Source organism: Rhea pennata, chromosome 1 (genome assembly GCF_028389875.1).
Source record: "Rhea pennata isolate bPtePen1 chromosome 1, bPtePen1.pri, whole genome shotgun sequence".
NCBI classification, from domain to species: Eukaryota; Metazoa; Chordata; class Aves; order Rheiformes; family Rheidae; genus Rhea; species Rhea pennata.
Window position 1 is genome coordinate 59,075,170 of NC_084663.1, and position 25,424 is coordinate 59,100,593.

The window sequence follows — 25,424 nt, forward strand, 5'->3', positions numbered from 1 at the left end:
TAGGTTCATTTCTCTTTACATTAACTGAAGAGGCTTTGTAATCAGTCCTTGCTGTATTTTGGGGTGGCATATCTTAATCTTTACTCAGTTCTGTATAAATTTGTCAAAAGGCTTGAACTATTTGAAGCGGACTGAATTTAATTTAATTTTGTATATGAAATCTTTTGTTGCCATTTTCATCAAAAATGTGAGTTTGAAAGTATATACGTTAATACAACTTACTTTAAAAGTCATTTTCTGAAACATGAGTAGATACTGCTGTAACATATAGAAATTAGTACTTAAAAGCATGTTTTTGTTTGAAATGTTTTTTGTTTGTACTTCATGGCCATGCCATGTCATTCCCTCCCTCTTTCCTCACTCCCTACACATAGTAAATCCCATATCTATTGATGTATTATCCTCTGGGCCTTTTCCTGACAGTGAATTTTGTTTTAGTTAGAGCAAATATATACTGAGTTCATATAACTCAGTATTTCCTTGACCCATCACTTCTAACAACTTTTAAGATCTGACTCACTGCTTTACAAAAATTCAAGGAAGATTTTCATAAACAGCAGATAAAGTGGTCTGTGGGTCTGTACACTTTTTGTCCTCCACAAGCTTGTTGAGCACTGTAGTGTGTTAGTGTTTGAAAACATCTTAACCTACAGTGTAAACTTGGTCCTAGGTACTCCTTAAGATTACAAGACCCCTATCCTGTAAGTTGATCCACATGGACAGATTTCTGCAACTGCTCAAAGCTCCCATCAGACAAAGGCAATCATCCTTATGGATTTTCCTGCAGCACTGAGGCTTTGAGCAGAAACGGTGATGATGATTTCACTTGACTTTAGGTATTTGCATTGTTTATGTTTGTATCTGAGCTAGGGCTGCTGTAGACACCCTTGTATTCAGTGAAGAGAAATAGCCGTATCTATGGTGCAGTTCATCTATTCAGAGAGAAACATCGACTTAGATGAGCTGAATTGTGCTGTAGAGATGCTTATTGCTTTCCACAGGATATAGAGTGACCCCAATCTGTCTCGCTTAGATATAGCTATCTGTATTTGATCAGATGAATCACAGGCAAAGAGTCCCAGACTGGGAGACATCCTTTTCTTACTCTCCCCCTTCTTCTTTCAGGCTCCAGATGCTTGAAGCTATCTGCAAACACTGGGAAGGTCCAATTAGCCTGGCACTCTATCTTTCTGATGCAGAAGCTCAGCAATTTCTGCGCTATGCCCAGGGCTCAGAAGTCCTTATGAGCCGCCACAATGTCGGATACCATATCGTGTACAAGGAGGGCCAGTTCTACCCTGTGAATCTTCTGCGGAATGTGGCCATGAAGCATATCAGCACGCCATACATGTTTCTCTCTGACATTGACTTCTTGCCCATGTATGGACTCTACGAGTACCTCAGGTAAGCAAGACAGTACAGTGCTTCCCATTGTCATCCACTTTTCCAGCCCTTCCACCACCCACCCTTCTAACACACACATGCATTATTTCAGAATAATGCAGTTTGACCAGGTCTGAAAGAGGACCTAATAAACATCTTATAGATATTTGATGTGACAGTGCCTAGCAAAGGGCAAAAGTTTTTAGGGTAGAAGAAGAGGCTGTAACTAGAAGTAAGGCAATACAATTAAGAAAGAAAAAGTAAGATCTAAATGGGAGCTCTGTTAGCCATCAGAATAATTCTCTTACAGCAGCAGAAGAATCAGTTTGAAAACTGAACCAGACTAAGCTTATTAAATGTGCGATAGCATCCTATATTAGCAGAGATGTGAACCAGGCAATTTCCCTAAACATGCCTGGTTCTCAGAGTGGGTGACAGAAGAAAGCGTGCAAAACATTACTGAGCTTGTTGTTCCTGTCACACATGCTTAATCTGGTTCCATACCTTGAAAATAGAGTGATAGTCTAATCAGCTCAATAATATGATTGCAGGGCCAGCACCTGTCAAAGCGAAATAATTAGTATAAGGAAAGTGGGAAGAGTAACTTCGGTGTGTATTGTGTCATAAAGAATGTGAGCAGGTTGGGCTGAGCAAACTACAGTCCTCTGATCCATTGACACAGCTTCTTTTAATAAAGACCTTTTCCCTCTTACAGAGGCTGGTCATCTGAGGGCAAAGAATAGAGCAAGGAGGACGCCCTGTGGCCAGACAAGAGGATTTCATTTTCTTAATCCCTATCAGTTTTGCATTTCATTGCTGTTTAAATTTGTTAAAGGGTTCCAGTGAGAGTCTGCCTGTAGGTGTTCCATTAACTGCATAGTGCACTTGCGCATTTCTGAAGTGTAAAGAGAGATATACCCTCCTGTATCATAAACTTATGGACAAATTCTTTTGTTTCAGGCTTGCAGCTAAGTTTCTTCTTTCTCTCATTTCACCTCATATGAAGAATTAATTGCCTTTTTCATTTTCTACATTCACACACTGGGCCAAATTCACTATGTCGTTTAAGACCTTGGGGTCCAATAACACAATTTTAGTTGTAGTCAATTGTCAACTTGTTTCTCACTTACTTTAGGGATCTTTCTTTGTGATTTAGGCTATGAAAACTACAAAATAATTCTCTCCCTGCCACGAAGTAACTGTCTCAGGATATGTATGGGGACTACTGTTATTAGCTTTTCTGTTCTTTTATGTTACTGTTCCATAGGATACTTTTCTTCAGATTGATGCTGAGCACAGTAAGGATAGTCTGTTGATATTAGCATGTATTAGCAAAAAAGCAACTTGTTCCTCCATGCTGCTTCACAGTGCACTGATGGGAGCCAATACTTAAAGGAGGAAGAGAGGAGAGAAGACAGGATGATGTACCACAATATACTTGAAATATTATAGCCATGAAAATTATTCTCGGATGATGATAATGAATCATAGAACTAAATGAACAGTGATGCTACCCATTGAAGCCGTTCAGAAAGAAAACAGATTTGTAGTGAAAATTGTTGCATCTGAGACCTTGTGTGACTCTACAAGTCTTTTTGTGAGTCTCATACCAGCTTAACTCTGATTATGAGCCTCTGCTACCCAAGAATATTGAAATTGCTAGTACTAGCTCTTTAAAAAGGGATTGGATTTTTTTTGTGTATGGACAAGAATCTTTCGTAGCTATTTAAATAATGTTTTTTTTTCCGAACAAAATAGCAGGGGATGCTGTGAGATTATTTTAAATACTAATACCCCGTATCTTTCTGCATTGACTCTGCATATAGCTGATTAGTGCTATCTATCTGAATGTTAGCAACTATTCTTTAGAAAGGCACATTTTCATGTTCATTTTCTCAGACAGAATAACCGTAAGTAAATAGAAATAGTGTGGTGTTTCAGGTATGGCTTTGTACAGAACAAGTTACAGAAGTCCTCACTTGCCAGTTTACTGGTTTACATATACTGTAGATTGTGTATCTACAGAATATTCCAAGAAAGAGAGGAATTTCGAAAGATGTTTTTGATGTATTTTGAAGGCCTTGTGTGTGAAGGGTTGTATCCATTTTTGAAGGAGGAGCTGATGGTTACTTGTCACTCTATGTATAATCTGTTACTAGCACTCAGACAGAGCTTTACCACAGCTGTTAAGTAAAGCCATTTCAATGCTTTTAATGTCCATCAAAACCTCTTTCTGTCCCACCTTATTCTTCTGTAAAGTACACAGGGAAAGAAATGCATCATTTAAAGATTTCCTGTTTACAAAACTTGGAGAATTCTGTGGTCTGTGCTGAGTAGAAGTCTTTTGTCACCTTCAGTCATTAATTACTGAGGTCATCTTGTCACTGCTACAGAGCTAAAGGCTCTTTCTGATTGCTATATGTAAGGTCTGTAGGTCATCCTAAAGGTTTTTATAAAATAACTAGACAGGCTGTTTCTTTATAGTATCTACAGTTGTCACAGCTAGTATTAAAGTTCCTTCCTGATACATTTGTGTAAAATAGGGCCTTTGCTTCCAGTGACATATTTAGCGTGAATTGGAAGCTTGTATCTTAACTCTAGCCACATTTTTTTTTTAACCTGTTCCTTCCGATGTGAACTGTGAAGTTGGTCTTCAGCATCTCAGGAAGAGACAGGCTTCATGTTGTGTCTTTTTTTTTTTTTAATTCACTGGGTACATTCATAGGTTATGCATTCATTGTTTTTGCAGAAACAAGGAATATTTTAATAAATTTTACACTGGACTGACAGCTCTTCAGTTCTTACCACAAGCTCTGTGACTGCTTTGTACATTCTTCTTGAACTGATCAATTAGGGTCCAAATGATGAAAGCCGATTTGAATTAATGGACTGATTTTTTTTTTTCCTGAATTCAAGGGTTTAGGATTAGGTTGCTAAACTTTGTCTGAGCTTTCCCATCCTCCAAAAATGGGGATGATATTGCTGTATGTCCACATGGGGAGGAGAATTATTTGTTAAATTTTGGAAAGGAATGTGAAAATAAAAAGACTGATGTCAATATGCTGGAGTTAGTTCAGCCTCCGAGGAGACTCTTGCAGTTTAAGATTATTTCTTCTATATGTCGTGAAAAAAATAGAATGTATTAATAGATTAGAAATTTAGCCCAACCTTCCCTGTGTCAGAGTGACATACATCAGGTCTGAACACAAAGATGCCTGGGAAACAGTTTCCTGGACAACACTAGCAAAAAGAAAGCTCTTCACAAAGTCACAGAGTTCCCTAAGTCCTTACTTTGGGACTTAAGGAAAAGGATAAATAAGGAAAAATCGGCCTTGAAACTATATTACTGAGTCCAAAAAACAGCCCTAACAGTTTCCCCAGTATTGGTTTGCAAAGTAACCAAATTATTGACGTTATATTCCACCTATTTTTCAACACTGACAGTGGAAATTTTCCTCTTCCACAGACCACAGAACCAATCAACCAGCAAAAAGCACCTCAAACAAACAGGGTAAAAAAACATCCCACAGAAAAGTAAAAACTAAGTTGTTTCTGATAGGAGGAGATTAGATTGTAATTAGAATGATGACTCTGGAAAATTGATCCCTGAAAAATATTTGGTTGATAACAGGCAAGAAGAGGTAAAACTCAGCTTTCCATGCTGCTCTGGGTTGGCTTATGTATAGGATTTAAGGCTCTTATTTACAAGCTAGTAAGGATCAAAAACATCGAAAGAAGTATGTTCTGAGCTATACATGCAGTCCATTTTACTAACATTTCCATGTGGATGATCATGTTTTCTGCGTAGCTAAGGACCAAACTGCCAGCTAAGGTTATTAAAGGAAATGAAAGAAATTTTCTTCTCTACCAAATCCCCCCTGCCTTTACCACATCTAACATGGCCTTTGCTGTTCTTTATCACTGAGGTTCATCATCCGGATGTCATTGCTGATTCCTTCTTCCCCTTACTTTAGTTTGTTGTGTCATCTGGCCCCCATCAAAAGCACGCTGTTCTTCTACTTGGAGATCCATGCTACTGGAATTCTTCACAGAGCCTGTCTCAAGCCTCAGCTCAGTTATGGTGAACTCCTCCACTTTGGCCATAGTAATTTCCCCCCCTTCAGATAGTCAAGTATCTCTTGAAATTATTTCTGCATAGATTATCACACTATGTTATTGCACCCTTGAAATACATTCACCAGTTCTCTGTGTTTGACTACATCCACCACAAGCATCTTGTTTCCAGATATCTACTTCTTTCCACTTACCTGTCTTTTCATCTTCACTTTTGATTGTGCCAGTGATTTCAGTCTCATATATCTGCCTGTTCACGCTTCTTTTCACTTTCATTCATAAGGGTACTGTCATCTACTCTTCCAATACCCAGTTCTGCCATTGACACCTATATTAAACTTGCAGTTGATAGAAGTAGGGAGTGTGCAGCAAGGATTATTGATATCCATATCATTTTTTGCTTGTGTACCGTATCTTACAAAATGAGTCATGCTGAACACTAGTTTCACCACAATTTACTCCACCTCACAGTCTCTGCTGTTACCCTTGATATGTACACCTTCTTCAGCTTTGTCCTACATTTGACTGTGAACTTTTGTGGGCAGGATTGTTTCCAACTCTTTGCACAGGGCCGAGCACAATTGGACCTTGACATTTGCCTGGGACTTTTGAGCTCGCCATCAGACAAAAAGATAGCAACACCACAGACTGAAGCTGCTGTTTCCTTGTAGAACCTGAACAGTGAGCATCACAGCAGACATCACCTGCTGCTTCCTAGAAATGAATGCCCAAAAATGCATAGCTCAAAGCTGACAGTTTGAATGAAGTCCAGAAAGACAAAGATATTGTCAGAGAAACTACATTAGCATGCACTGCTTGCAGAGAAGGTGCAAAGAGAAAGAATCATTAGGAATGTCATCAAGTCTGGATGCTGGCACTGCTCAGTGATTCAGGAAGGTCGAGGAGGCTGATTGTGAAGGAGTCATCTATTTACATGCAGATACCTTGGCCAAGTGACGGTGAGGGAGAAGATAGTGGATAAAGTACAGAAAAGTTATAATAAGAGACTGTTAAAATTCTTCAGTTGTGAAAAGTTTACTGGAATGTGGCAGTGATTCTTTAAACAATGCAAACTTTCCAATAAGTCACTGAAAACAGATTATTTTTATAGAACAAGCCCACAGGACTGGTATGAATTCACTAAAGTTCAAGTTTTACTGAATAACCCTGTTCTTCCGTGATGGCAATAGAAATGAATTCTAGGTATTCTAGGCCTAGAAAAGTGGTTTGTTCAGTCCTTTCTGGCATTATGACGGTGATCTCAATTCCTTCATCTTAAAAGGCAGTAGAGAGTTTGTTGCTCGTCAGCATTATCCTTGATTGCTTGTTGCAGTGACATAAAAGTCAGGACAATGAATCCTGTTAAGGTGAACTGACTTTGACAGGAGGAGAGAGGGAGATTTCTCTTATGAAATATAAGGATAATGAAAGGAAGATCAAGACAGAGTTATTTCTAATGGCAAGCATAGTAAGATTCAGTTTGGGAATGAAAATTAACTTCTTTTTCTCCTCTCTGGGTTTTATTCTGTGGGGAAAGAAAAGGCTGAATACCTTCTGCGGGCAGTGCATAAGATTGCTAAGCTGTTGTTGTTGCTCTCCTGCCACAGTCACCCTACGGCCCCTGTCTAGAGAGAGGCTCTATGGTGCAAAATGCAGAATGCGCACACACGCTCTGTAACAGTTTTGGCACTGAACAACTCGCAGCAGAAGGCAAAGAGCAAAGTGTCTTTGTGCACTCGGTGCACAGCTCTGCTCTGCAGGGAACAGCCTCTCTGCCCTACGTACAGTGCTGAGCACAAATGAGTTGTGATCTCTGGACATTATGGTATGCGTGAATAACAATAATAATTTTAAAAAAATTCTATTAGTTTACGTTTTTTGCTAATTTGCATCACATCCTGTTGCAATAGATCTATGCTTTGCCTTGGGACAAAGACTGACCATTGTGGCAACCAGTGTTTTTGTGGACAAATAGCTGGTCCAAAAGGAGTTTACACTCACCTCTCAGGACATGCGAAGCTCTAAATCAGAGGTTGAAAGGAAGTGTGATGGCTCACCAAGCACAGACAATGGCGAGGCTGAAGTATAACCACACTGCACAGCTCCTCCTCTTGTAAAGTCCCCTGAGTTCTGGACAAATGCCTTTTTGTCAGAACTGCCATTGACTGGGCAGCTCTTTCCCATAATCTGTAATAACACAGACAGATGTAACTTCTTATAGGAGTGCTTAGCTGGCTGTACCCAGTGATAGTTTAGTTCTCTGCAGCCCTGGACATGCAGGTAGCACTGATTGCTCTCAGATACCATACTCTTTTTGAAAAGTATTATACTAGTTGTTCTTAAAGTAGTAGCTTAAGAAAAAGGGAGGGGGGAAGAACAAGACAACTTAGGGGAAAAATGTAAGCCACAGTCACATTTACAATATTAAACTATACTTTCTCTACTTGTTATTTTGAAAAGCCAAGTAATTTCCCTGAGTTAAAATTTTCCTGTTCGTATTTGTTGTTTCTCTCTGCCAGGAAGTCTGTCATTCAGTTAGACTTGGCCAACACCAAGAAAGCTCTCATTGTACCTGCTTTTGAGACTCTACGCTATCGCCTCTCCTTCCCCAAGTCAAAAGCAGAGTTGCTGTCTATGTTGGACATGGGAACCCTCTTCACGTTCAGGTAGCAGAAAGTGCTTTTGTTGAACCTGTGGTAATTATCTCTAAAGTTTTTTTTTTTTTTTTTTTTTTTTTTTACTGTTCTGTGAATATTTAATTTCTCTCTCTTTCTCTCTTAGCTAGCTAGCTCCATTAAGAAATGTATTTGATTTCCCCTCCCCCCTTTCACCGCGAGGCAGTGAACAGCATCATATGTGGATATATTCCATCTGTATGCTCAGTATTTTTTCTAGTATTATACTACTTCAGGACTTCAGTTGTTAAATTTTATTTGTTTTATTTTCATTATTTCTTATTGCACTGCAAAATCAGGCAAGACCATTACGCTTGTGTGCATGTAATTTGCTTCTTTGGCTGTCAAATATTATCCAGATAGCTGTATCACTCATGTGTCCAAAAATAATTTCTCTCTCTTCATTGGTTCACCTCCTTACTGACTAATCGGGAAAATAAATGCAGGCTTATCATGTGTTCTTTTAAAGTATGAAACAGCTGCTTAAATAGAGTTTCTTAATGCAGAAATAAAACAGTGTGCTCTGCTGTAAGTTGAGAAGCCAGGCACACCTGAATTTTGAGCTCTTTTCTGAAGTAGGCTCCTCCTGGCACTGTGAGCAAGTCACTTCTGTTATCTGTCTCGTATTTTTCAGTTTTAAAATGTGACTACCAAGGGTTAACTCTCTTGAATGTGCGGTAAGGTATGATTAGTAGATGTTTTTAAACATTACAGTGACAGGAAGAGTATAATATGGCCTTATGGTATTGCACGGGAAAGAGCTTAGGAAACTTGAGTTCTCTTCTCAGCTCCACTACTACTCTTCTGGGAGATGGTATGAAAATTACTTTACTGTCTTATGTCTCTGTTCCCCATTTGTGAAAGGCAGGTAACAATGTTCTCCTCTCCTTTGTACAGTATTTTGAGATCTAGAGATGAAAAAACTGTAAAAATGTATTGGTGTAGTATTGACTACTATAGCCAAAGGAGCTCTTTTTTGCCTTCCCTTACCTTAGAGCTTTTCTCACACTTCTCCTATTCCCTGTATTATACACCTCTCTCATTCCAGCAGAAACTCTTCCTTCATGTTGCTATATGCAAATATCGTAACAGATAGCCTGTGTGGTCCTGCAGAACATAATTCTGACACTACCTCTACCAGGGAGTGCCTTGAAATAGAAACCTGAGATGACTGAGATACTGGGGAAGCATGCCTCTCTGGAAAATTGTCCAAGTATACTAAGAGAACAAGCATCTTTCCCTCTCCAATTATTCTTTAACGGTAGAAGAAATACAAATTAACAAGAGATTTGTTGATAGAAAAAAATTGTTTCTCCCGTAGTTGAAAGAAAAAGATCTTTCTAGTGGAACGTAACACCCTCAGGATTTTACTTCTGATGCTACATTCCATCAACAATCAAATTTTCAGCCTGCACAGCAGTGGTCTTCAACTACAGATTTTATCTTCAAGCTATACAGCATATTGGCATGTTACATACACAGCCAGATTCTTTCACTGAGTCTAATTCAGGCAAAAGTCTCTTTAACATCAGTGGGAGTTTTGCCAGAGCAAGGTTAAATAAAAATTGAAGGACATGAGGTCTGTAGTTCATTTACATATTAATGTGGGACATTTTACAAATACTTCCCTAGCTTTCTTCGGCTCGTTTCATTGCTCAAATCTATCAACAGCCATGTAACAGCTGTGATCTGGGCTGAGAATTTCCACCTCCACTTTCAAGGTGCTTTAATAACACCACAACTCGAGGCTGAGCTGGTGGGAGTGAGCTGGGAGGAGGGCTGCTGTGACAGTGATTGCTGAGAGTGCCTGCAGCATCCTAGTCCCTCACACCACATGGCAGATTACAATCTTTCCCTCAGTGAAATTGCTTTTGTCACCTCTTTTCCAAATGGTGACCTTTTCTGCCTCTGAGCAGCTAAGAAGTACAAAACAGCTCTCAATTACATCCCCCAGTCACCACCAAAAGAAAAAAGGAGGAGACTCATGAGCGTCTGTGGCTGACAAGGTATGCTGTGTGGAAACCCTCCACAGCAGTGGGATGCTCTGTGCAGTCTTGCTGGCTTTGCTGGTTCTGTCTGTGACTGTGCCTCATGAGGATATGCCGACTTTGTGACTGCGTGGTAGCTGATGAAATACAAATTGTACTGCCGAGACTACTTTCAGTCACATGGAAAATCACAGTTGGTAGAAGTTGCATCATATTGAGAAAGCATAATCAGCAACTGATTAAGTAATTAATTGATTGCATCTACAATCCAGCAAAATGCTTAAGCATCTGAGAACAGAACAAGGAATGTTTTTATTTCACTAAATCATTTTCTCACTGAAACATGAAGCTTTGAAGGAAAAGACAGGGAGCAAGAACACTCTGAGAATAAAGATTTCATTTTGGTATCTTTAACAAAGTTTACTATGGCTTTGAAATTTTATTTAAACAAAGAAACAGTAGCTGTAGAAAATAAGACGAAACTTCCACAAGTCAGATATCTGAAAGTGATGCAACCTTTCTACAATGTAGAAATGCAGCCTTCAAAGGAACACAAATTACTTGGGTTCCAGTTGCTGTCTTGATATCTCTGTCCTCCTGCACAGTCTGTTAACAAAGAGAGTCAGAGAAACTGAACCAGTTCTCTGTTTTTCCAGTTATAAGCTATACAAATATACAACCAAAACATAAACTCCTAGGCTGTGGCTTTTACCTCTCTGTTTTGAGCAATGAAGGCTTAAAATGCTATTATCAGAGTTCCTGGGGTTGAAATACTGCCTTAGGTCCTAATTCTGTAAATAGTTAATGCTTAAATCTCTCCACTTTTAGCATATGAGTCATCCCTGTGAATTCAATGTACCTTACCTTATGCACTGGCAGGATGTTTGTTTTGCCCCTTCTGTTACACATCTCAGAGCACTGTAATACAGATTGCCTCCTGTGCCTTTGTTTCGTTATTTAATCTGTGCAGAAAGAGCCTGTCTCCCTGATTTTTGGGAAGGTGTAAGAAGAGTAAGTGGATCAGAGAATCATTGACACTGACAATAATGGGGTAGATTCAAGCTGTGCTTGGAAGGGACTTGCTGCGGTCCAAATAAGATTAACAAACTATAAAAGGATTTTTTTTCTGTAAATCAAATTGATTATCTTACTCTGGATCATGTAGGCACTCCCCACAATATAAAAAGTACAGCAGAAAGCCTTTATGTAGTCTTTTATTTATTAACTTAATTAGGCACTTTGGCTCCTATTATAATAATAACAGTAATTAATAAAAGGGACCATCTATCCAGAGCTGCAGGTATCTCTCATACAATTTATAAAATTACATATCAAACAGACCACGAATGTCACTGTGTTGCAGAAATAGCTAGTTATCAGGGGCCTTATCTGAACTGCAGAATTTCGTACTGATTTTAGAGTACTGTTACAGCCACTTGGTTGCTAGGAAAGACAGACAGCACTTGCTAGAGCGGATGAACTGTCTGTGTACTTTGTTTCTCACACTAGCATTAGTGTTAGGTAGCTTTTTCATACTATCCTTCACCAACTACATGTGTTTAAGCATTGAGCACATAGAGAGTCTGGGAAGCCTGCTGGAAATAGTCCTAGAAATTGCCTCTAATGTGTCCTGAAAATGATGATGTGAACTGCAAGTTAATGTCCTTATTTTTGAGCATTCTATGTAGCAAGTAACTTTCTGAAGCCTTGCCAAGATACCTCCTATTTAATTGCTTCCCCATGTCTATGCCATTAATGTCTGTTTAAGGTATCATGTCTGGACAAAAGGGCACGCGCCAACAAACTTTGCCAAATGGCGAACAGCCACCACCCCCTACCGCGTTGAGTGGGAAGCAGACTTCGAGCCATACGTTGTCGTGAGGAAGGACTGCCCTGAATATGACAGGCGGTTTGTTGGATTTGGCTGGAACAAAGTAGCTCACATCATGGAACTGGATGCACAGGTGAGGAGACAATTTCTCCATATCTTACCCAGGGGCAGCAGCATAGTTAAATATATCCATGTTCTGTGGAATAGATTCAGATTTTGTATCACCAAATTGCTCCTTTGGCCTTACTGAAATCTTTAATGAGTACTTCTTGAGTTGAGAACACCCAGTTTAGTACTTGTCAAGCAAGAAGAACAGTGTCTCAGTGAATTCATTTATCAGTGCTGAGAAATCTGTTGTCTCAGAGTGGTACTATTCCTGCTGTGCTCTCCTTTTCCCTAACAACGTACTGGAGTATTGCAGCATTCGTTGGCAATCTCATCACCTACGAGGCATGCTATAGAGCTTGCTGGAAGTTTTTTAGTTACACAAATGTGGTTAGTCCCAACTGCTTTCAAAAAACAATCTTAAATTGAATCAAAGGTGAGCATCTTCATTTTTTGGCCTGAATCTACAATGTTATCTTCTCAATGCCAAGGACTTTACATTTTCATGATCTCTGGCTGTGTGGCAGACCCTAAAGGATCCAGGTATCTTATGTTTGGGCTATTTGCCTGTTGGTTCTGTGGCTCTAGGGTGGAGCTGCTGGGCACAATGTATAAGAATAAAAAATACAGGGAAACCTAGAAAGTTCCAGACTGGCACCAGAGCTCTCAGAGCTGCAATGGTCCCTGCCACAGCCCTACATCTTAGAGACTGGAAGTGATTATCACTCTGTGGGAGCCCAATACTGATGCTCGCTGAAATGGCTGGTTTTGCATGTCCCTTCTGTTCTAACCAGTGTGTCAGTCAGCAGGGTCTTGGCCATGGCATTTTCTTTATTTATATATATGTATTTTAGTTTTGTTTCAGTTCATTGTGGACTGATCCCAGTTTTTGAACTAGTAGCATCTCATACTAACTGGAAACCGTAATTTTTGGCCAGCTACAATCCACTGTGCTAGCTTCTGCAATAAGAACTTGGGTCTAGGACACAGCTGATCCTTCTCTGCTCACCCCTTAGCAATTTGCATGGAGCTGAGAAGCACAAGCAGTGCAGCATGTTACTGGGAGATTTTAAGTTTAGGATGGGGATACAGTGTATCTGTGTGCAGGCACCAATGTGGAAGGAATATTTTCTACTTCTGCTTATGATATCACATGGTCCCATTGGGCTGGCTGCCACTCACCTCTGTTTGCAAAAGGGCATTCCCAATGAATCTTCAGCTACTTATGTTGAGAAAAAATGATTGCAGAGTAAACAAAAATAGTCTACTATATTATCCTTAATAATAACACTTTGCTCAACTATAGCACTTTAATTTTTCCAGTGCACTTTCCAAACACTAATCAAAGTGGAGAGTGCCACTATAAATACTAAATATTTGTTCATCTGGGTAACACAGCTTACATTTCTAGTGGCTGCTCATCTAGCATTCACAGTTTAACTCATTCAGAGACTGTTTTGCCCAGCATACAGAATCATGCAGAAGAATTCAGATTTTTCAAAAGTTGATCATAGCAGCTATTTTAATTAGCCATTCTGGTACTGATTCTGGGAGATTGCTTTTACAACTTTTCCAGTCTTAAAACCACTTTGGTATTGAAAATAAATTTCTGTCTGTAGTAATGGGAGTACTAGGATAGTCTCCTACAGAATCTCAGTCTGGAGGAGGCATGGAATTGCATAGCTACCTTCCCCTATTATGGCAAGAAATACCAGGAGCATTCCCTGTGCCAGCCCAGAATCTACTATACTATCCTGTTGTTCTGTTTTCCTTGTAATTAGCTAAGATGTGCCCCTAACTGAGACTTGTTTAGTCTTCCTTCAGTCTCCCAGCTGCTCCTCCTTTTTTGAATTTTGATCCTGAATTCTCCTGAATTCTGTTTCTTCTGTCTCACTGCTCCTTAACTTAACAGAGGGGATTTAGGATAAATCTGACAACACCTCTTCCCTAAAAAGAGGGAACACTGAGCACCCACAAGACCTTCCTCTGCTTCGAGGGGTCTGCAGATCAGGATCCTGCAGCTGCTCAGCTGGCTCCATTATCAGCAGGAAGAGTAGCTTCTCAGCTGAATTATTTCACTGCTCCTCACAACTCCAGCATTCATCAAGAGGATTGTGTGAACCTCCATTAAAGGGGCCTGTGTGGCTATTGTCCTTCAGAGCAGCAGACAGTGCAGGGATAATCGTAATTATTATTCTGAGGGCATGCACATGTCCACTGAGCTGAATGCTGTACAAATACATAGATAATGGCAGTGTCTGTCTAAAGAATTTATAACCTGTGAGGTAGGGCCAGAGCTTCCAGCAAGTGCATTGCTTTCTGAAGAGATATTTCCTTATAATAGAGATGGGCCATTCAAAACCTTTCCCCACTCTTCCAGTGACTGTGAAACTAGCCTGTGAGCTTCCCCTTTTCCAGGACTCCAGTCCAACATCTTTCAAAGGGGCTTATTAGCAGCAGACCATTAAGCTTTTGGAACAATGTATGTGGCTGAAGGCCTTTTAGAGGGCTGGGAGCACTGCAGTGCTGAATGTTTTACCCTATAGAACACAGACCTGACCTGACCTGCAGGGCTGTAGACTTGACATACAAACAGAAAGAAAGGAAAAGATTGTATGAGGGAAATGTATCTTCAGATGTAGATTCAGCCCTAGACATTAAGAATCTGTGGAGATGTATTTTGTCGTTTGTTGCTTATATTTGCTCTCCTCACTCCACCATGCTAGGCTAGCTTTTGTTTCTGTGTTTGGTTCCCCATTAGTTCTAAATCTGCCCAAGCTAAAGGTGTTCTGCACGTGAGCATCACATTATTTTGCCTTTACTGTATGCATGTTGTCACAAACAGAAGCTTGGAGGGTCCCATTCCTAAATATGACAGTACTGTCACTTGACACAAAGATTTACCACTTCAGCACTATCCAGCAGTGTACAAGGACTCCCATAATGAAGAGCAGCCAAAAAGCTGCATCTGCACCTGCCTGTCCAGCATGTACTACTGTTTCATAGATGTCTCTGGGACAGCACTGCAGCATTAGCTGCTTCATTTCCAGCGGTGTTGTTCAAAGAGTTGGATTCTAATAGTGTCATGACCCAGCAGTTTTGAGTTTCTTCCAGGTTGATCGGATTTTGTTAAGTGAAGAGAAATATAAAGATGGGAGCACTCTCGTTTATTACAAGCATGTTCTCACCCATAAATTTCTTTATAGAAATATAGGGAATACTTTACAATACTCTGCCTCTGTGCTACAGATACTCTGTATCTCTGCACAGATCCCTTAATCTACAAGTAACTGGAGTGGGCAAAGTTAGGCACCATTTCCGTTATAGCCAACATGCTATGGAGGAAATCTGTGGCTTTTCCTTCACTGCTTACTATCTTGTACAGTCATGGTTGAAGAGGCAATGCAACAGTTGTAGTAGAGAGTGGTAAGGACCACGGGAATTCTGTCTTTGGAGGATTCAAAGTTTCTTGTCCTTTGCATCCCATCCAAACTCAGACTTTCTGAAAGTTCGTACGAAGAAAGAGGTGATACCTGAGTGGTTAAGGCACTTAGTTTGGCTACAAAACACTGAGATTCAAGTCCCTTTTCTTCCTAATGCCTTGTAGGAGCAGATACCTGGTTCTTTTTTAATCTTACTCTAGTGCCCTTATAGCTTGCTGCAGAATCAAGTCTTCTTCTAGCTTTGCTCTAATGATCATATACATAGTTATAAAAATGAAACAACTCTTAACAGGAGAAAGTAAAACTTTGAGAACCACCATTTTTAAATGACAAAATATATTATCAGAAATCTTGGTCAGACTTAACTATATAAAATCAGTGAAGTAGTTTCAGAGGAGAGGAAGAATTACCCCAGTGTCTCATACTTTGCGAAGGAGAAGCTAATTTGCATAAAAACATCTCAAAATATATGGAATTAGCATGTCCCTTTTCACACTTGGCCTATGAAAGATAGCACCTTCTCCCTTTATTGCAGATTTCTACATACTTTCAAACAGTTTTGTTGCTGTAGGTATGTTAGTATAAAGACAAAGTAACATATATAGCCCAAGGTGTTCTTTTGTGACTATAGCTTACTCCAGCACCCAGTGTAAGATAAATTATAGGGACAAAAGCATGCATTTGCATGGATGCTTGAGGTTCTTACTCTCTGCACTCACAGCTATGTTGGCAGCAGTCACACTGGTGCAAATATGACTTCAGACACAACTTCAGCACTATCTCCCCATTACTTGGCTTATATGGAGTAAAAAATCTTTTAAAAGAGGTAACAAGTATGTCATAAACCCAAGAAAATGCAAGTTAAGAAAAGAATGCTGATTTAGCATATCTTTATGAGTTAGCGTGTCTTTATGGGTTTGTTGTTTTTGAGATCTACATTGCACTGTCATATGACTGAGCAACTTTGATTACGAGGTTTTAGAGAGATATATTGCAGGAAGGTTTGGGAACATGCCTCACAGCTGGTGTCTTTCTCTTCTAGGAGTACGAGTTCACAGTGCTGCCCAACGCCTACATGATCCACATGCCGCATGCCCCCAGCTTTGACATCACCAAGTTTCGCTCCAACAAGCAATACCGCATCTGTCTCAAGACCTTGAAGGAGGAATTCCAGCAGGATATGTCACGCCACTACGGCTTTGCAGCTCTAAAATATCTCACGGCAGAGAACAACAGCTAGCACAATGGAGCCCACTTACAGGAAACAAAGACACCGAAGGGAGGAGCCACTTCATGTTTGGGGTCCAGTCTTTAAACTTTGAACTGAGAAATACTTTCTGTTTTTTATATCATACCTGGCAATTCTAACAGTAGAGTTTTGAAGTGACATGTCTTCAGACTATGCTCATTAGCCCCTTCCCTGACTACCCCAGGCCTTTCAGCTTTAGCATTTGTGAGATGTGAATGAGAGGGGCCAGCTGCAATCCCATCATACAACAGGAGGTGGGGAATGGGGACGGACTAGGAATGCTGTTCTCTTAACTGCAGAGCAAAGACAGACCTTCAGAATATAGGATTTCATGTTGCTATTTAATAATTTGACATGCTTTTTATCTGTAAAGGAAGATCTTCGGGTCGCTGTCCTGTGAATTTCAAATCTGCACTACTCTGAAAGGGAACTTCTACTCGTGAACTTTCACAGTGGCCCTGTTAACATAGACGACCTTGTTAATGCAGGATAAGCCAAAGGTCTGAATTAGCCTTGAAAATGAAGGGGACGCTTATACAATACTGCACTCTAGAGAAGGTGTGTTACTGGTTTAGGTGTGTACATGATATCTGTTGGTCTTTTATTCTCAAATTAATTCTATCAGGAAAATCCTCTATGCTCTACCCTGCCATTTCTGCAGTCCTAAATGCCATCCTTTCCTTGCCAAGGAAATGTCACCCTTATGTTCCTTTTCCATCTTCAGTTCTGGTAGTTCAGTAAAGGAGCCAATAGTTCTGCCAGAATGTGAACAAAACTTGTTAGTGTAAGGCTTGTTTTCACCAGATCAACTTGTTCGTGTATGTGTCGTAAAATAAAGGGCCTGGTTGTAACTCTTTATCCTTTTTAGGCAAGAACTGGATTTTCCATAGAAGGCATTTTGTGCTGGGGGATATTGACTTGTAGATTCTTTTGATGCATGTCCGACCGTGAAGGCCTTGGGCCTTGGGCTTTAAGTGAACTTCTTTGCTGAACAGGGAAACATAAACATGGAACTAGTAGCCTGTGTGCTACCCGGCTGCCTGCTACAAGGTCTCAGAACTACTTCGTTAAAGGAGTTTATAAATAAAAGGAGTGGAAGTGCTAGGAATAAACTCCCCATTCGAGGGGGAGAAGAGAATGTGTTGGGAATCTGAATGTGAGTGTTTGCTTGAATGTGGGCTAGTCAAGTTCACAACGTCAATATACACAGGAATATTCTGGAGGGTGGATCAGGAAACTTAACAAGCAAAACACAAAACAAAACACTGGACTTTTTACCATTTTCTTTATTCTTCAGTATTAATGTTGTGTTTACATTGGATAAGGAGGTGAGGTTTAATGCACTACCCCTTGCAGGGCTACTTGTAATTTCTGTTGCAATGTTAATAGAGAAAGCAGAAATGACTCAATGAGAAATGTGTGTCTCTCTCCCTACCCCAGACCCACATAGACTGTCCTTACCAATACCACTGACTAGGCTGTTAAGTGGACCCACATTGCATTCTGCTCACTTTATTCCATTCTGGTTTTTAGCCACTCGATCTTCCACTTTCCTCTCTGCCTCATCCCTCTAGAGCCTGGTTTTATTTCTAACCTGACATTTTACGAGAGCTTTCTGTTACAGTGGGAACCACGCGGTTAAACGAGACATTTAGACTACAAATATCAGTTCATCACGCTGTGTATATATAAGAAAAGCCAAAAAAAGGCAACGTCTTTGACAGGAAATAAAAAGGGGCGGGAAGCTGTGCGTAATTGTTACATTTTCCCCTGGGAGTCTTGGCTGCATATGAATACATCACTGCGTAATTTTCCAAAGTACTTTTCTTCTGTTCTTAATGGCTTCATTTAAAGATTTGCATAAAAAACTGTGAAAAGCTGAGAAGCAGTGAAATGACTGTTCAGTCCTGGCTAAGATATATTAAAAAAAAAAAAAAAAAAAAAAAAGTGAAATCTTGAGTCCCCAAATTCCATATCACTCACCATTAAAGGCCCAGGTCAGTGTGACTATTGCGAATGAGAAGAACCTTACAGCACAAAGTCCTGTTGATCATATAATGTGAAGAAAGACATCAAAGCTTATCCTAAGAGAGGCTGAATACTGGCTGTATTCACATAAAATCTCTGGAGCTTCAGTGTAACCACTGAACAGTAGCTTCATTTCCAGATGTGCATCTGTCTTTAGCTTAACAGTATTGGCCAGAGATGGAATAGATTGTCCTGCAACAACATAACCTGTAGCATGGACCTGTACATTACTGGGGTGTGCCATTAGCAATACTAATGTTATACTCTCTTTGATGCCCATGAGATGAAGATGGGAGAGCAGGGAGGTAATCATTTGCTACTTTCCTATAGATTCAGCAAGCTGTGGGACTTCTAAGACAGGCTTAGGTATGCTGGCTGTTGTAACTAGCTCAGAGATTGCTAGTAATTTCAGAGAGCCTGTTCTTTTCCTTATAGACACTGTGTGACTTGTATCTGTCATGTCATGTTTGTCTATATGCTTCATAATTCAAAAGAAATGAGGGCTGGTTTTTAGTACATTTCAGCCAATTTACCTGGTAGCAAATTGGGTCTTACTTGCTTGTCTCTAACTGCCAGGACTACTCCAGCACCATGAAAACAAATAACAACAACAAAAAAATCTCCAACCCAGTTACAACCCTGACTGTCTTCCAGTCCTCTGCTATAGTAGATGTTTGTTAGCAGTTTTGTTAATTCTCAGATTTCTCCTGAACTCATCAAGAAATATCAGATAAACCTGGTGACTTAATGCCTTTGATTTATTGATTTGTTCCATCAACTTCTCTCTTGAGTCTTCAGTCTATGACCTCTCCTTATCTTTGTTATTTGAAAGTGTGAGTCTCATTTAAACATCACTCCAACACCTTCTCTGGTGAACATTGATGCAAATAAATCATTTAGATTCTTGCCAATGTCCTTATTGTCTTTAATTACTCCCTCTGCTTATTCTTTGGGGTGGCCTACCAGTTATCTCAGGTTTCCTGGTTTTGAGGTACTGAGCAAATGTGTGCTTTCAGTTTTAACTTTATCCTATTTGCTCTTCAGAGCCCCTCTTAGCTTGCTCAATTTTCATCTTAAATATTATATACCTTCCTTTCAGCTTTACAAAGTTTTGATTTCCATTCTCTTAAGGTTCCCTATTTGGTCTGAATAACTTCTGAAATCTACAACTGAATCATACCAGCATTTCCTTGTCCTTGTCTTTCATTTATCTAGGGGAATAGCATATTACTTTGCTACTCATAAGCTTCCTCCATTTTGAATCTGAGGATTTTAGTTTATTTATTTAGGGCTTCTGATTCCTCCTTTAAAAGAAAACAAGTGTGGATTTTTTGTTTTAAAATTTTTGTGTCTAATTTAACCCAAGGAAATTTTGAGGGGGAGTGAATTTTGAAGAAGTTATGTTTTTATTTTTTCTAAATACTAACCTTCTCCCAGTCAAGAGATCAGAAATAAAGTCCTACAAAATTCTTGCGGTCTTCTAATTTGAGATCTTAACTTGACAAATTTTGTTCTGTGTCTCACTTTTCCTCTCCTTTCCAAAAATGTTAACTCACTTGAGCCGTTGGAGTCTGTTTACTCTGTTCACTAAGCCTCTTCCACTACCAGAATCCGAAGTGTTTATTTCCAAATCCAGTATTCCATCACCTCTGATATTCCACCATGTTTCAGCCATAATTACTATTCAAAATAATAATATGCTGGCAGATGCCTAATCCTCCTTTTTTGTTTTCGTGGTTCTCCCTTTGATATAAAAGAGTCTTTAATGTAAGTTTTAGCCAAAGTAATTAGCTTTATTTAATTCCTTATTGTAACCCTCTAATATGCTTCTGTAATTTATCTCTGTCATCACAACATGTACATTCAAATGTTTGGCTATAATTTCCATCCTATCATTTTTCTGGCTAACGTTTTTTTAACATTTGCCTACCTGACAGCCCTAGAAAATGTCTTTATTTATCTTGAATAGACCTTAGTATCTGTCAGAATTTTTTCCAAGTTCTACTTTCAATAATTCCTTCCAAGCTTGTTGGTTTCCTTTGTGAGCAATCTAGTTCCACTTGAGATGTGCAGTTTTTATTTTATTTGTAATCATCATCTTGGACTCAATGGCATAAAGGAATTAGCAGCTGTACCTGCAGTTCCGCCACTTGTTTTTTGAGTTCGAATATCAAATGTGCTCACATTATTTCTGCAGTACTGATTTTTTACCTGATAGGCTTCATGTGGTTTGTATGTAAGTCATAAACTGCATTTTCCTTATACTGCTGCAAGTGAAGTGAACACTTTATGGTGTTATTTGCAGTAGCTTTTGAAGCAGAGTAAGTTAGAGGGAAAAGCTCAAATCCTACTCAGGGTTGTAGCTAGTGTTTCTCTCCATAGGGGGAAATAAGGCCGTAGCACAGCTGAGCCATCAGTTTTACAAATGCCTTGCACAAAACACATTGCACATTATTTTCTGGTAGGTATAATCGTACATCATCCAATTAAATATGAAAAATACTTTCTTAATGTTCCCATTTTTACATGCAATTCTATCCAGAAGATAATGTGTTTTATTCTGTATCCTGCCAGTTTCCCCCATTACTGTAGTCTGCCTAATAGCCCCATCTGTTTTTGGCTGAGAAAGATTAATGACCAACAGCACAGGGAGTCTTGGCAAATCAGCAGAGATATTACTCTTAGGGATTGCACAAGACATTCCTTCGTACTCTGCCAGATATTGTATGGGTGTTCCTCAGATTTCAGCACAGTGTCAGGAGAACACGGCAAGCTCAGCAAGCAGGCTGAACATCATTATTTACGAACTTCAAGAAGGCCTAACATGTTAGATGATGGGGTTGCAAAAAAATAATATATTGTTGTTAGCTCAAAGAATATTTCAATTTTATAAAAAGAAATCAGTTAAGTATCTGCAACTCCAATAAACAGGACTGGAACAAGTAAGTCACCTATAGGCAAACAGCCAATAAACTATTATTTCCACTTACAGTATTGAAGATGTAGATACCCTGATGGGTAAATGAAGTAATTTTTACATTAGGAATTCAAAATATGTATTTAGACTGCATCCAAACAGGTGAATCAGGGATTATTTGAAGATCATTACTTTGGTTCACAATATAAAATTAAGTTTGAGAAAGCTTCTGGCTGTGTACAGCAAATGCAGAAATGCTAGGAAATTCAGGAAACACGAATGTGGCTTTAGAAATACACAGCTTTCGTAGGCACTTGTTTTCACAGGCAGATATGCATCAAGATGCAAAAGATTTGCAAGCCAGATTAAGAGTTTATTATCTTTTCACTTGTTCTGTGCTATAGTTTCCACTCTTAAGGATAAAAACAGCTTCCTGACTCCCAACTAATTACTGTTTCAGTAGGGTGAAAATGTCCTAAACCTTTGCAAGCTGCAACATGGATTCATGGGAAATCACTGTGCAGTTGGCAAAGGGTTTGTCTGAGGACCAGTCCTTTGTCACTAGATACCAGATTTCAATCCAAAAGAATTAGTTCTGACTTTGTTTCTCTGATCAGACACATCATAGACACCATCCTCACCTAGTATATTCAAGAAGTGTCCAAATAAATGAATGAAAGTAATTCAGGCTAAGCTAAGCTTATTCCTTATTATAACAACGTAGTTCTCTGGCAAAGGACATGTGCACCTTCAACACAAACCATTATATCACATGACTCTTGCTATGTTTGCAAAGTAAGTCACACGAATGTTTTAAGATATGAAAATTCAAGATGCTGGTGAAACTGGTGCTTGGCTCATACAACTTCACTCTGTCCCCTGGTACATATGTATTAGGACATAGTTTCTAGTTACACAATCGTTTGCCTGGATCTTTTTAGAGAACTCCTCTTCATTCCATGATCAGAGCAGATGATACTTGGGGAATGAAGCAGCTGGGTGATAATTTCTTTTATTCTTGCTCTCACTGAGCTTTTCATAGTTTATTAGCTTCCTTGATTCTGAGCATAGCCAGATTTTGGATCCTCTCCCACCCTTCCCCAAAAGATAAGTTTAAACTGTAATTTAGGAAAATCAATTGTCCCCTGGGCCCTCAGGCTCTCTGAGCAGAATGTCTGCAGTTCTGTTCTACAGGCTTTTCTTATGTGGAGAGATCCAATGGAGCGGATGGAAATCACATATGCAGAGGGCTCATAGCGCTCAGCCCTAAGTCTATGAATGCTAACAGCTGAATGTGCCAGGGCGATGAATCTCAGCTCCGACCAAGCCTACAGCATATCTGCCACCCCTTTGGGAGTGCTTCTTAAAGGCTATCACACAGTTTGTCAATAAAACAGTGAAAACATTTTGTAAATAAGGAGTTAGGGGGAGCAAGTCCATTTTTTTAAATAACCAAAATTTCAGGGGGGTGAGGAAGGTGCTTCAGAAGACATATTCATAGGAATCATGAGTTTGGTTAAGGTCATCATGGATCTGTGGCATTTCAATTTTAAACAGTGGCCTATGTGGTCCACCTGTAGTAAATTAAGTTGTTGTAAAACTCGTGAAAGTCACCACTGAGACTAAACCATCCTCAGTGCAAAGATGTCTAATCTATTTTGATTCTTTGAGTTCCCACATTTCTTTGGGTTCCCACATTGCTTCTCTGGTGCTCATATTAAAAAAAAAAAAATGATAGCAGTAGCAGGCTGAATATCCAGTCTTTTTAAAATTCTCTCTACCTTAAATCAACACTAGGGTCAATGGTTGGGGCAAAGCTGGAGATAGCAAGTTTCATAGATTTTTATTTATTTATTTATTTATTTATTTTGCCCATGAATCTGTTGTTACAGCAGTGCTCTCCAATAATGCAATAAGAAAAGGAAAAACTATCCAGTGCTCATGGAACTCTTCATCCAGGCAGAAATAAACACCAGCAGTATGAAGGAAGCAGCATGTCTGTCTGCTTTGATGTTTTTTAGATGGCAATAGTGAGGTTGGTATTAAATCTGTTATTCTAATAGACTTTGCTGAGCTTTTCTGCATTTTAGATGGATACCCACAGATGGTGGCAGAGGCCCCTTGTGGTTACGTCAAGATGAGACTCAGCAGTTTGCAAGTTCAGGATGGAACAGGAGATTTATGTATTTTCCCTTCACACCTTGACCAGTGTTTACTAATTATATTGGCAGCAATTAATCCAGTTGGTTTGAAACTGGATGTTCAGGCTAAGCAGCAAATTTTTACTGTCTGTGTTGTGTAAGAGGACTGATAAATGAACAAAACGAACCTTCCTGTTCTTAACATCAAAGAATATTGTTTGTACTGGTTCACATGGTTCATGGAGAGTTTACATCTTTTACTTTTCACAGTTAGGGTTTATTCAAAGCATTGCAAAGGCAATCTGAAAAGAGCAATGAGTTCTGTAAGGACTCACAAGGATTAGCATTCATAGCGATTCCTCAGTGCAGACCGTTCACCAGGTTAACCTGCCAGGTTTCATCACAAAAGCAGATAATATAGGTCCTGTCATCTTCTTTCTGATTACACTTAATAGAGCAAAACAAATGCAGACAATAAAAACAACCTCTGAATCAGATCACCAAGGACCCAAATACTTTATAAGTAATTCTGCTGCTTTCATTACCATTTTCATATATGAAACGAACAGACTTTGCAAAACTTTTATTTTTTAAGCTGATATTGCTTTCTTCTACAACAATCAGATTTGCAAATATAACAGCATTTTCAGAGGCAAAGAACAGAACTGAGGGTTTCCTGAGGTGTCCTAAGTGCTGCTCTAGTAAGAGATGGACTTTCCTGTTGGCTGGAGGATTGCCTTTGTGCTATCACTAGTTTTATTTCTGTCGTAGCAGAGCCTTTTCTTATAAGTATGAAAGACCACTGGCTTGTCCTGTCCCATTGGATGTGTTCATTACTAAAGCAATATTGACACCTGGGCCTTCACATGAGTTTATTCTGCAAGCTTTTCCTATTTTAATTTTCAAGTCTAAACTTGAGAGGAACCCTTGGAAGCGGTAGGAATTGGATCTCTGTGTTTTATTTGTAATATATTTATATTTAAACATTTCTGTCCCCTACACCTGTCTATTCTTCTCTATATATCTTCCAGCAAAATACTGTTTTGAGAGAAGGAGAATTATTGTCAGTAATCCAAGAGGGTTGAAAGCAGCAGTATTGTAATAATAGGTGACCTACTTGGGCCATATATTTTTGCACAAATTTCTACAATTTATAAATTTGCTACAATTTCTGTAAAGCTCAATTTCAGGAGTCTTCCTCAGGCAGCTCATCCTAGAGTTACCACTTTTTCCCCGTTGTCATCCCCCTCTATCCCCAATCCGTATTTATACCAGCTTTAGATAGATGTCAGCAGATATTGTAAAGATGGTATAGACACTTTCCATGGTCTTTCTATGATTATGACAATTTGGTAAAAAGAAACATGTTTCTCCATTGTTATGTCCCCAAAAATAGTAATAATTTGCTTAAAAGAACAGATACTTACGCTGCTGTGGAAGGAGACAGAGAGACCTAGGTCTTTAATGTGTTTAACGCCAAAAAGAAGTCAGATGCTCAGTGACACATCACTACAACTTGGTAGCCATGCTAAGATGGTGATGTTGATTATGTGCCACTGCAGAAGAAATGATGCCAAGTGGATCAGACAT

At 39.3% G+C, this 25,424-nt stretch overlaps 1 protein-coding gene across 1 annotated transcript in view; it reads left to right on the forward strand.

Annotated features, from left to right (window-relative positions):
* LARGE1 (LARGE xylosyl- and glucuronyltransferase 1) overlaps positions 1–19,687 on the forward strand; it is a 286,606-nt gene extending 266,919 nt beyond the window's left edge. The window contains exons 13-16 of the mRNA XM_062588926.1: positions 1,126–1,404; positions 7,977–8,123; positions 11,889–12,084; positions 16,542–19,687. Coding sequence (XP_062444910.1) covers positions 1,126–1,404; positions 7,977–8,123; positions 11,889–12,084; positions 16,542–16,739 — 820 coding nt within the window. The 3' untranslated portion in view covers positions 16,740–19,687. The remainder of the gene's footprint in view (positions 1–1,125; positions 1,405–7,976; positions 8,124–11,888; positions 12,085–16,541) is intronic.
* Positions 19,688–25,424: the final 5,737 nt, after the last annotated feature.